Source organism: Malaclemys terrapin, chromosome 2 (assembly GCF_027887155.1).
Source record: "Malaclemys terrapin pileata isolate rMalTer1 chromosome 2, rMalTer1.hap1, whole genome shotgun sequence".
NCBI classification, from domain to species: Eukaryota; Metazoa; Chordata; order Testudines; family Emydidae; genus Malaclemys; species Malaclemys terrapin.
The window spans coordinates 47747394-47761081 of NC_071506.1; the positions used below are offsets into that span (position 1 = coordinate 47747394).

General features: G+C 38.8%; 1 protein-coding gene across 1 annotated transcript in view; it reads left to right on the forward strand.

Annotated features, from left to right (window-relative positions):
• Nucleotides 1-3465: 3465 nt before the first annotated feature.
• The window catches only part of CNGB3 (cyclic nucleotide gated channel subunit beta 3), a 118473-nt gene continuing 108250 nt past the window's right edge, over nt 3466-13688 (forward strand). The window contains exons 1-2 of the mRNA XM_054017097.1: nt 3466-3585; nt 8880-8955. Of these exons, the coding sequence (XP_053873072.1) occupies nt 3466-3585; nt 8880-8955 (196 nt within the window). The remainder of the gene's footprint in view (nt 3586-8879; nt 8956-13688) is intronic.

Genomic DNA, 13688 nt, shown 5'->3' on the forward strand with positions numbered 1-13688 from the left:
TGTTGCTTTGAGGAAAACTTAGTTGTAACATCCCTGCTTCAAACTCCCACTTTTTCCATTCTCAGCATGTGCATGCATTTATACAAGTTTTATTGCACTTCATTTAACTTTACTAAAAAGAGAAAAATTATTATATGGGGGTGAAAAATATATATTGTCATGCTTGTAGTAGGTACAAGCTATAGAAATTTGATCCAATGTATAGCAGCATAGTCTCTCCTCATTTCTTAGACAGCCAAGAGATGATTTTAGGTACCTTATTACTTGCAATAATGAAAAAAAATCAGACAATATTTATCCATTATAAACATTTGATCATCACTAACTCTAGTTTCTAATCTCCAAGTCCTCTTAATTTAACTGTTAAACAATTTGGGATTTGTTTGTTAGCCATAACGGATTTTTTTTCCATATATTAAATATTAATTCTGTAACCTAGATTAAAACATGTAAATGCCACATCACGGTATATAATTGTATTAAGGAACACAGGGGATTCAAAGTTAGATTTAATGATGGCTAGGATTTAAATACATATATGTGCACACAATTTCAGCCACAAAATTGGTATTTTGAGAGATTTTTAACTGGCCTTCCTGTTTAAAATCCAAGAATACCTCATATAAAGATTAATCCCTTTCACAAATTCTGGAACATAATTATATTCATACTATTACATGCGTGATCATGCAGTTTAAAATCTGCTTTAAGGTTAGAACACTTCTACAAAAAGGTTACAAAAATATGGAAACCCTGAAACTATGCCATTCACTTAAATAATAAAGGAACTAAGGTTTCAACAGAAGGAAAAAGTGTTCTTTGAAATAAATAAAGGGGTAAATAAATGGTGTTTCTCAAGGAGTTAAAGTATATATTGTAAAGCTGTCAGCTCTTGAAATAATCTTTGTAACTGCAGATGATACATTATTAAACATTAGGAGTACTCCGCCTGTATCAAAAGAAAGCACAAGGCAGCTCAGAAATCCCTAAATCCTTTAGATTTTACTATAAATACAACATATAGTAAATATCGGTGAACGCCAACTAAGAGTCTGTATCCAATTAGCTTATCTGCCTTGCTTGCCACACCATTAATCTTCTTACTTAGCAGCAGATCATGGTGTTCAATTACCTGAAGTGCTTTTAGTGTGTTCAATAGATGATAAAAATAACCAAATATTGATAGTACATAAAAAATAACCAACTATTGGAGCAGGTTAATCACCTATCCAGTCAGTGATATGTAAGAGCAGGAGGTGAACAAGTAGCCCTATTTGTACCAGTGTATCAGATTCATGATGACCCGATTACTGTTTATGAAATGGTAACATATAGAGGTTTTTTTTCCAAACATTTATTCCATTAGTCACAGCCTAAACCAATACAACATTCATTATTCACAGATGTCAATAGTTACTAACAGGTTCCCAAAGGCATTTTCCTCATAGTATCTATTACATTCATTTCTTGTTCATTTTAATTATAAATTAAAAGCAGCACAAATATTATAATCAAAAAGAGCTAAAACACTGCTACTTACTGAAACCTTTTATAAAGAAAAGCATGTAAGTCTGCAGAAATGCTTCACAGAGTGCCTGTTTTTCCCTTTAATGAATGTAACACGTTTTAATTGTATTATATTACAGATGGTAAAAACCTACAAGAAAAAAAAATCAAAATAGACCTTTATAAAGGTTCACAAAAAAAAAAAAAAAAAAGAGGACTTCAGTTTCATAATGAAGTACCAGGAGTTCTGCAAGAGGTTCAGTCTCCAGGTGTGATTCTGATGTGGCAATCCATTAGGATTTGTACAAACCCCAGTTTAATCCACTGAAAGAACAAATAGTCTTCTTTAGCTGATTCATGTTCTTATATTTTTTTCCTCCTTAAAATTTCTCTGTTATTAGACAAATAGAAAAAAGAATGTGGCCAGAATCTCAGATGCAAAAGATAAAGCTATAATCCAGATTGTATAATTAATCCAGTGAAAATGGTTTATATATTTATAATTTAATGGTTGCAATTTACCACATGTAAGAGTTAATGTGGTCTGAAGCCTCTGCTAGAAGTATTTGGCTTTTTTTGGAGTAAGGGGGAGGGAAAGTCATCTGACTTGTTAAACCAGAAAATGCATGTTAATAAAGAGGGCACTTCTAAATTTCCACTTCATTGAAAATCTGAGAACCGTGGCTCCCATCCCACAATGAGAGTCACATAAATGGACTTCTGAGCACATATGACTGATGGGGCTCCACATGGGCACAGGAGTCTGACTAGATGGGTCTCACTGCAGGATCAAAGCCTGTATATTGATTGATGAACATTACTATTATTTGTATTATGGTTGCACCTAGAGGCCCCAACCATGATCATGGCCCATTGTACTAGCCACTGTAGAAACATATAGTAGGAGACAGACCCTGCCCCAAATACTTTACATGAGTGTTCATCTATATAAAATTTATTTTTTCAATATTTTGATCTAGTATTTTAAAAATATATATTTCCTTTATGGAAACATCCTGAAGAATTTAATAGGGACTAAACCAATGAGGTTCAAAAGGTGTCCAATATGGTTATGTGGAAATTGCTGAATTTATTTAATTTTTTAGAGAATGATATCCTTTTTATAGGGTTTTTTAAGTCATCCTATATAATTTATAATATGGATATAACTTTCTTTTAAAATCTATTAGGTCCAAACACCAATTTAAAAATCACCATCTATTAAAATCTGTAGTACTGTCTCAAAAATCTTGATCTGTTCAAAATTATCACCAAAAGCTTTTCTATAAAATAGTACTGGTTGGGATTTCGTTTGGAAATATTTTTACCTTTCTTTATTAATCTGAAATATGCAGCTCTCTTTAGCTGAAAGGCATAAACTTGCTAAAAATGAGCACCAAGTTCAAAGGACACCTTACACTGTTTAATGTCACTTGTTAGATGAATGCATCAGGATTGCAGAGGGAATTAATTCTGGAGAACTCATGTAATCCACTGTGTAGAAGGTGCAGCATTAGGATGATTGGCCAATTAACCTTTTTCATTTCCCAGTTAGACTCTAAATGCCTTTATGACTAAACTCGACTGTAAATGCAAAATTATAAATTAATGTTAAATACTCCAGGTGTAATATAAAACATAGGACATTGCTTTGCCCCAGCCAGGAGACAGGCACTATTCCTCCATATACATTTATGTAGAAACTTAAAGTCTCTGCATAATTTTTAACGATTAAGCTAGAAGTCACTTATTCTAGGATATAAAACAAAAGTAATAATGGCAAGAAAAGCAGCCACTGGAACAGCCTGTCCATGTAGGGAGTTGCTTCAAGGCATTAACCAGAACTAAACCCTGATTAAATGTCTAATTGGCTTGAACAGTAGTGGCAAGAAAAGCCATGGGCTGTCCCTATTGACAGTAAAAGAGCAGCAGAAGTATCAAAACAGTCTCATGGGCAAGATGTTTAATAAACTGAAAGCAAGATTCACCAAAGTGAAGCCAAAACCAGAGGAGGAAAAGTCCAAGGATGAAGAGGCCCCTCCTAACCCACCACCCCAACAGCCTCCACCCACAGGGCAGGTAGAGTATTTAATCTTACACAGATCCATTAATATTATGTCTGTGCTTAGAAATCACTGATTTAATTAGATGTAGCAATAACCAAAACTTAGATTTTCCCAGAAGCTTACTGTACTGAATATCCTCATCTGTGCTAAATGACAGCTGCCTTTTGGTTTGCTCCTTGTTTTCCTTATATTGTCTTCACACTGTCACTCACCCTGATTTAGTTGCTTTACAAACGGGCCTATTCTGAATGATTACTGGGCCATATACGGTCTTGGAAAGACAAAGTAACTTAGTAACGTTCTTCATATATCATTTGGCTATGTCTTACAAAAACAGTTCCAGTTGAAATCTATAGAAAAGCTACCTTTTTGTTCCATTATAAAGAATAAATATTGGTTTAAAGTATTAACTCACTTGTGCACTATACATTAATGGAAAATTTAAAAACTCAAGGCTATCTAAGGCCAAAAAGCATTCATTTACTTGTCTTTTTTAAATGAGGATTTTTAGTATCCAGAATTTGCTGTAACTTGCCATAACTCATAATTTCACAGGGCAAGTCATTGGGATATTGGTAACCAAAGCAAAACAAATTGTTTACAAACAGTCCAGTGCCTTTAATCTTCATTGCTGCTTTGGGAGCAAAGGAAATTCTTCCTTTATTACTTTAATTAAATGACTGTTTAACATCAAGAATCCTATTCAGGGAACTCATTTTCTCCCACAAATAAAAATGTCTGCCCAAGTATACCAAACACTGGCAAACCACAATATTATTTATCACTCTAGGATGTGCCGTGTCACCTCCACAAGGTCACAACCTGACCAGTGTTGAAAGCCAGCACTAGGCATAAGCGGATTAATCAATTGCTTAGGGCCCTGAGCAGCTCATGGGGGGCCCCCTATTCACTGCTTTAGTATGTGTTTGGGGGAGGGAAATATTCTGGCTTACGGCCCCCAATCAGCTAGCACCACCTCTGCCAGTGTTAACCATCTCTATGACATCCCTTCTGGTAGCACTGCTATAGGGGACGCACCTGCAGGCCTCCTTCATAGTTTTGACTAAAATGGACGCTAACTGGAATGTTCAAAGATGGAAGGATATCCGGAAAATGAGGTTCATTTATTTAATGTTCTTGAAATTGTACCCATCTGGGTAAGTGGCAAATTTTGATCAGCCCAACCTGTATTTTATCTTGACCTCCAATCAGCACAAGCATGTTAAAAAGTGGAATAATTTTCTGTTTCAGGGATGCACAATGGACCTGGGCCCTAATTGATAATAACATGCTAGAAATACATATTCAGAGAGGTCTGCATATGTTCTGCACTTGTGCTCATATATCCCCCCAATGGGATGTGTTTGATCAAAAGTGGCAAGATACAGCATAGCCAAGACCATGTGTACACCACTTAAACTGGGTATAAATTGTAAGACAAGAGTCCTGAATTCTGTGGCACTCTGATCTGGTACACAGGATATTCTGCAGCCCAGCTGCCTTAGACTCCCCAGCCCTCAAGTATCTTGTCTCATCTTCAGGATTGATGAGGCAGCCTGCTCCTCTATTCTGGCATTTGGTTTCCTCTTGGGGTAGGGTAGTAGTCCACCTCTCTGGAAGTCCTCTTTTGGCAACAGATGTGCCGCCAGTGCCACATTACGTAAGCTCTCCACTTTGATCCACTGATTTTCTACTGTTCAGTTACAAAAGGCCCTACAGAACCTAAATTGTAGAGTGTATCACGTATTGCAAAGTCTCTTAGATATTCCTCCCTCTGATCCCACAGGAACTGCTTAACTGGTAGGAATACATACCAATTCATATACTATTTGGATAGGCAATACACTTTAGGAATTTTATATAAAAATGTAGAGGTGCATCCATCACTATTATTATCCTGATAACTCAATTATTTTATATCCTGCTGGGATAGTGGTCATGCCGAGTTATATGTATTACCAGCAGCTGTGGATAATAATGACCTGTATTTTATACTGAGATTTGCCCGAGGGATTGTTTTTTGTGTCCCTCCACCCCCAAGCTGATTTTGCTTTCAGGAGCAGTGCTACTGCACCTTTAATTGACCTGAAGAATGGACAAGGTTGTATGTGTTGCACCTTCATTTTTCTATTTCTGATATTGGTAGCCACTAGATTTCTTATAAACAGGTCTGAAAAGTTTCTTCTGACTGATACTTACCTGGGGAAAGGTTTGCACTGCAGGAAGGCGCTAATGATGTTTCCAGCAATACAGGTCAGGCTGATTTCTCTAAAGATAGAGCAGGCAGCCTTACCCTGCTCTGGGATTGATAGGAGGAGGAGCTAGAGGGAAAATTCCAGAGTCCACACCAAACAAAGAGGGAGTTATTTTAAAAAAAAAGTAATGAGACATTGTAAAATGCTCATGGTGAGAGAACTAGTCTATACATACTAAGAGTGAGTACTAAGAAGGAAAGCACCCAGTTACTGCCTTTCTACACTTAAGACTACCTACAGAAAATGAAGGTGTGTATATAGCAACTGTGTGAGTTTGAACATTGCCCATGTGTTTTTTGTTTCACTTTCTGCTCTTCTGTTTACTCACATCAATTCTATCACTTTTCATTCAAGAAACTGAGTTTCCTCATAATCTGGCATATTACAACTGGCACATCTGTTCTTAGTATAAATCTTTTTTTCCTATCTACACACTTAAATGGCCTCTCATAAAGAGGACCCACCTGGAGCACCCTCCTTCAACAAGACACACCATGTGCATCTGCCTCAGTTTCCCCAGAGTCCAACCATAAAAAGAGCACAGCCTCTTTCACTGTTCGATACAAAGGCCCATCTCTGAGCATGGTTTATTCATTTACACACACAATAGTCTGTACAAGTAAAGGTACAGATGTCCAGGGACATCACTTCCAGGTCACTCACCCATGAGACCACCAGCACTCAATTCCCAATTCCTTCCCACCCTTGTTCCAGGGACCCTCCACTTGCCAAGCCATCCATCTGAGAGTGCCCAATCTCATGACTCTTCTGCTCAAAACACAGTCCAAAGACTCAGCCCTTTTCAGCCACCCTGAGTGGACTCACTAGCTTAGGAAGGTCAGCAAGCTCGCCCTTCTGTTGGCCTCCTAGCCTTGCCCTTTTCAGCTATCCTGCACTGGCTCCCTAGCTCTGGAAGGTCAGCAGGCCAGCCCCTCCAACATCCGTCAATTCCTCCCTCTTCCCAGGGCGGGCCTGCAAAGTTTTCTGCTCTCTACAGACTGTCTCTCCCCAGCAGCTCTCAACTGCCATTTTCCTTGTTCCTGCAGTCTGTGCTCTCAGCCAACTAACTCTCCAGATCTCTGTCCCCTCTCAGGCCCACGTGCCCTCTTTTAAGCCTAACTGGGAGGCAGATGATGAGTCACAGGTGAATTGGACCTCACTGCCTCTTCTTAAAGGGCCGGTGTCACCCTGTGACACAGCCCTTATCACCAATGACCCAAAATTACTCTATACACACACCAGTCCTACACACAGGTGAAGTATCTTCTGATGTGTCCACACTTCTGCCTAGTACTATCCATAACCTGGACTTCCAACTCCATCTGGAAAGATGCATTGAGTGATCCAGGTTGCAAGCTGATAGATGAATCAAAGACCAAAGCATACTGTTCATGCAAACTCTATAAAGGAAAACCATGTAAAAGGTAAAAGAAGATGGAATGTGTGAATAATATTTGGGTAACATTTTACATCTTCAGAGCATTGCACAAGTATTAACTAACATGACTGTATTCGGGGCTCACATGAGCAAAAGCCTGAAACAGAATAAACAACCTGTACAGCAAAAGACTGTATAACTAAACTTAGCAACTGAGAAGCAAACAAAATATTCCCAGGTTCTGCTATACACCCACACTACCCTGAGAATGCACAGATTCTCTAGAATTGCAATTGTACATGTTTGTTTGTTTCCCAAGATCTCAGAATCAAACTTTCAGAATACAAAGATCCTGTGATCAAAGTTAGGGAAGAACAAACACTCAGAGTAAAATAAGAACCAATCCAACCTTTCATCGAAAACTCAAAACAAACCCAAAATGAATGTAAAAAGTTGTTAACTTTTTCAAAACAAAACAAAACCTTTTCATTTTCATATGCCCTGTGGTGCCTAGCTTTTTGTTCCCCCCTCTTGCCTCCCTCCTCCCAAAAAAAGCCCAACCCCTTACCTATAGCTATTTTAAGTTCTACTCTCTTGCTCATCCAAATTTAGTATTTTTTGATGATCATGTAAAATATCAGTAATTTTTTCATCATCAATCACTGTGATAAATAGCGAACAAGTCAGCTTTGTGCCTGGGATGGTAAACATTTGTGATGTCTTGCAAGGAAACTTAAGGATTCATATTTTAAAAAACGGATGAGGGCAGGAATCATTGGGCAGCCACCAACTTTCCCTACTGCAGTAGAATAGCCCAGCATAGTTAATGAAGATACTTCCTGTTAACTGAATAATAACTGTGTCCTTGGACAAACACTTCAGTGTTAAATATATTTATCCCTGGATACAATCTATTTTATATGGTCCCTGTCACCAAAATATCTGAGTGCCTCACAGTCTTTAATGTGTTTATCCTCACAACACCTCTGTGAAGTAGGGAAGTACTAGTATCCCCATTTTGCAGAGGGGAAACTGAGGCACAGAGCTGGAAGGTGTAATTTCTGATTGAGCTATTGTGCTAGAAATAGAAGTGCAGCTGCACAAGCAGCCCCAAGTACACACCTGTAGTTTCAGATAGGATTGTACTTGGGGTGGCTAGCCCCATCCCCACCACATCTATATTGATTGATTAGAACACATCTAGATTGATTAGAACACATCTCCTCTAGCTGATATTCACCCCTGACAATTTTAGTGCAGACATACCCTCAGTGACTTGCTCTAGTTCAGCTAAGAAATCTCTGGCAGAGAACTGAATTAAACCTGGATCTCCCTAGTCCTATAGTAGGGCCATAACCACGTGACCATTCTCTCTCTCTCTCTTTTATATATATATATATATATATATATATAAAATTATATATAAAAATAATATGCCTTCAAGTACGCATATAAATATATGTTCTAGTATTTGGGGGGGCTGTGTGTGTGTGTGTGAGATACATATATATACCCATACATCATGCATACATCAATAGTGAAAAGAAATATTATAGGAGTAAAGATTGTTAAAAGAGACAAATGCAGTTAAGTAATGAATTTTCACACTTTTTTATGCCTGAACCATATTTTTTCCTAAAATACATCTTAAATTCTTCTGTTTGCTTCCTTCAGGATGAAAATAAAAACAAAAATGAGCCACAGAAAGGCGAGACTGATAATACTGCACAACCAGAACCAAAGCAACAAGGTCAGTAACATTCCATTTACCTGAACCAGAACTGTACCTGAACAATATTCAGATAGTATAGAGCAGCAGACAATGTGCATTTGAGTATCAAAGTTCCTCTGAAAAATCGAGTGTTTTCCCCACAGGGTCGCCAGTTCTGCCAGGTGCTGAGCTCCTCCTGTGAGGGGTTAAGCCTCTTCAATTCCCATTGACCTCAAACTGGTAACAATCCATTACAAAATTCTATTCTTTACTGACACTGTCTTCTCTTTCCTTTCCTTTTATCTCACTGACCTTTCAGATTTTGGCAGCTATTCCTCCACTCCAATCCCCTTGTGTTCTTAGCCCCCATTTTTCTTCCTTTATGCCCCATCTTTAGATGATCTCCGCTATTCGTATGGATTTAATAAATACCTCTACAGTGATGATTCACATATACTTCATCACTCCATATCTCTCTCCTTGGCTTCAGCCTCATTCCTTTTATGCACAATGTAGCTTCATTTTAAAGCATTTGTGTTTCTCAATTTGAGAAGGAGTTCTGCATATCCCTTAAATGTACTTATGGTCATTTTTCATTTAAAAACTAATCTAATGGCACAATGGGTAGATATCCTTTCCCGTTCTGAATTCAAATCACGTGTAGAGCTCACACAAAAATCAAGTTAGTGGTGTGCATAGTGGATATTTACCCATATCACAGACCCACCTCACAGTCTGGTATTATTGGCAGACTCTATTCAAAAGATGTCCAGGACTGGAACGTATGGGCATACAGCCAGAAAGGATTGAGGATCACTGGAAGAACAGAATATGGAACGATGCAAAATCCCTGTTTGCATTTTGTGTAATCTTAAACAGTGTTACTAATTCCTTCTTTTCATGACAATTTTTTTTTAATTTGAAGGAAAAAACAATCGAGTAATTCCATGCTCTCATTCTGCTCTGAAATAGCTGTAGAACTAAGCCATGAATTAATAAACAAAATCTGACATACATTGACCGTAGCAGTAAGCAACAATTGAAAAACAAAATTTAACATGTTATGTGGCTCTTTAGCCACATTAAATCACAGATGCTATTCCATGAAAAAATGAAATATTGATCCAGGCAAATGCCTCTTTTGCCATCCAAAAGCTGATCTTATTTTTGCAGATGAATTTATGCAAGACCCTATTCATTACAGTACTGAGTTACCATTTCCCTGTCAAAAATAAATAAAGGGATAGCATAGAAGGGAACTACAACTTAAAATGCATTTTATCCATGTTGCTATAGCTCAGCAGTGCAACTATATCTTCATCCAATGTGTTCACATTCAGCTGCTGCCCTCCTCCCCCCACCCTCCCGTAATGTTCTGGAGGATGCTTAAGGACAAATTTTCAGCCAGCCTCAAGTCATGTTTTAGTTTTGCAAATGCATATTTTTACCCCAGACAGGTACTCTAGTTGTGCAATCCTTGATTTATACAGCAAATAGGGATTGTGTGTGTGTCATGAACTCATGACTGTACATAGATAGAAAACCTGGGCAATTCAGTACCACAAGCATATGTTCCTACCACGTAAGGTACAGGAGTAGCTCCATTAGTTGTAAGTAGTAGACTGCTACAAGACCTGATCCAATGCCCACTGAAGTCAATGGAAAGGCTCCTATTAACTCTAACAGGATTTGGGACAGGTCCATAGTCACTGGGAACAGCTGTTGGACAGAGTAGAAAGTCTAGAAAGTCTGTGGGAAGCATGTAATGACAGGATAGATGCTTGGCCCTTTACAGTTGTCTGTACTGAATATTTAGATACTCATGGGGAGTTATGATTACCAGGATAGGGCTAGGGTTACACCCAGCTCAACAGATCTAAAAGTTAAAGGTTAAGCAGAGAAAACCGTATCTGGGATTTCTGATTTGTACACAGGGTTTCTGGTACAATCAAAATAAAATAGATAAGCAAAGTCTCTGGCCACATTCCATTCATGCAACTGAATAGCATTTAAACACAAATTTGACTGGGCTCTAGAGACTCAGCATGGCTGGAGGCAAGTCAGATGGACCTCTCCTGCATCTATTGGCACATCCTCCTGCAGCCAGGACCAGCCACCATCTCCTCCCTGCCTTCTGGTGCCTTCTGGGGCAGCGCAGTGTTGCAGCACAGCTGGGTACTCAGCAGGATACATATTTATAACCTTTTTCATTAGTACTTGGCTACTCACTTCACTCAAGAACACCTGGTATATTCAGCTTCCTCATTGACTATCCATTACCATACCCTAATCCCTTTGATTACCTTCTATATAACTCACTTGATCTGTAATTAATTCTCTGTATTTTTGATCCATAACCAATTCTCTTCCTGTTTGACTCGCTTTGTAATTAATTCTCTGCATAACTGATCTGCTCAATAACTGATTCATTCCTTAACTGATTCTCTACATCTGTTTATCTGCTTAACTGATTCCGAGTCACCTAATTGCAGATTCTCTGCATTATTGATTCATGTTGCTGTTGCTTTGTATATTTACTGCCTGCCATAACTGATTGACCATACTACTGCTTCACTGGTTCTTTGAACTATTATTCAATAGCACCTTTGATTGTTTCACAGCATAATTGATGCCTAGTCTCTATCCACTGGTCATTCTCTCCACTCAAGAGTCTGTTTCAGTTTCTTCCCTCCTCCCACACTTCTTCTCCATGTCTCCCACAAAACTATTTACAAACCTGTATGCCTCTCCCTCACCTTCTCCCTCTCTTCTTCCAGTGACCTCTGCCCCAGCCTGGTTCCTACCTCCATCTCTACTCTTCTCCTTCAACACCTTAATCCTGCTGACCCTTCCTCTCCTCTCACCTCATACCCATTCCCAAGCTCTGACCTTCCCTCCTTCTCCTCCCATTGGAATACTTATTCTATATCTTAAAACATTACCTCCATCCATGACTTCTTAAGACTGGAAGGGACCTTATTGGTCCATTATGGGTCATCCGGTCCAGTCCCCTGCTATTGTAGGCTACCCCATCATATAATCCCATTAATAAATTTAGTCTCCATATTAAAACTAGTTAGTTGTTTGCCTCCTACTCCTATTGCCAGGCTGTTCCAGAATCTCACTCTTCTGATGGCTAGGAACAGGGCTGGCCCTAAACTAAATGGCACCCCAGGTGAGGAGTGTCCTTGGCACTCCCTTGCCCCATTTGTTAAACATTTGAATACCTTATTTTTATTGCATTTGTCCTTTTTTAGTCACTACTTACACTCTTCAAGTCTTAAAACACAAGAACACTTTCACAATTACACGGTAAAATAAGATTCACAATATCGCAGCTGGGCTTTCACTTCATTTCACTTTGTTCTGATATCTCACTGACTGACTGGTGACACTCTGCCCTTATTTGCTCGTGAGGGCATGGCTGACAACATTCTAGGCTAGGAACCTTCTAAATTCCAGACTAAATTTATTCAAGGCCAGTTCTTGTGCCAACATTGTTCTTTAGCTTAAATAGCTCTTCTCCCTCCCTGGTGTTTACTCCCCTCTGATGTATTCACAGAGCGCAACATATCCCTTCTTATGCTTCATTTTACTAGGCTAAACATGCCAAGCTCTTTTAATCTCTTCTTGTAAGATGGACACTTCCATTCCCCTGATCATCCTAGTAGCTCTTCTCTGTACCTGTTCCAGTGTGAATTAATCTTTCTTGAACATGTGACTAGAATTGTACATAGTATTCCAGATGAGATCTTACTACAATCCTGTACAGTGGCATTACTACTTCCCTATCTCTACTGGAAATACCTTGCCTGATATCTCACCTGATACCCATGTGATTCTAAGTGAGGTTCTTTTATGGATGCATTACACTGGTGGCTTATAGTATTCCTATGATCAACTAATGCATGCGTTCTTTCTCCTCTGTTGTTTCCTGCTGATGAGCTCCATACTTACGGGGGGAAATTTTTGTTACATGTGATCACCTTACACATTTCTATTACTCCAGTCCTGTTGGTCATGCACATCTTCCTGTGTACTATTCCAGTTCTCCTCTGTATTGACGATGCCTCCATTGATAAAAGTTCATGTCATCAGCAAATTTCATTAATACACTCCTGCATTTTGTGCCAAGGTCATTAAAGAAAATTTTAAATAAGATCCAGTCCATGAGGAAATCCACTTCAATGTCCAACCTGATAATTCTCCTCCCAGCACCAATTGATGCCACCTCCCTTTTAGCTAGTTCCTTACCTACCTTACAATTCTTGTACTAATCCCCATCTTCTCCAGTTTAACTAATAATTTCCCATGTGGTATGGTGTTAAATGCTTTACTGAAGCCCAGAATGATTAGATGTACTGCATTTCCTCTGTCTAAAAACAACAGTTCTTATAAAAAAAAATCAGATTAGTCATCTACCTTTGATAAACCCAACACTATCATATCTTGCTTCTTCCATATCCTGGCACTCACTAAAACCTGGATCCCTATCTCTAATGCTGTCTTCCCAGCTGTCACTCATTGTGTACCTCTTACACATGCCCACCCCAAATAATCACTAAAGGAATACTGTGGGGGCACTGGGTTTCTCCTTTCCCTCTCTTTCCAGCCCCTCCTCACTTCTCTATTTTTGAACAACACTCCACCCAGTTCCTGTCTTCTCCCCACCCCATGCCGTTATCCACCATCCACCTGATTCTGCCCTCTCCACTGTCTTTGATTTTGACTCATGACGCTCCATCTTCCACCTTCATCTTTGGTGACCTCAA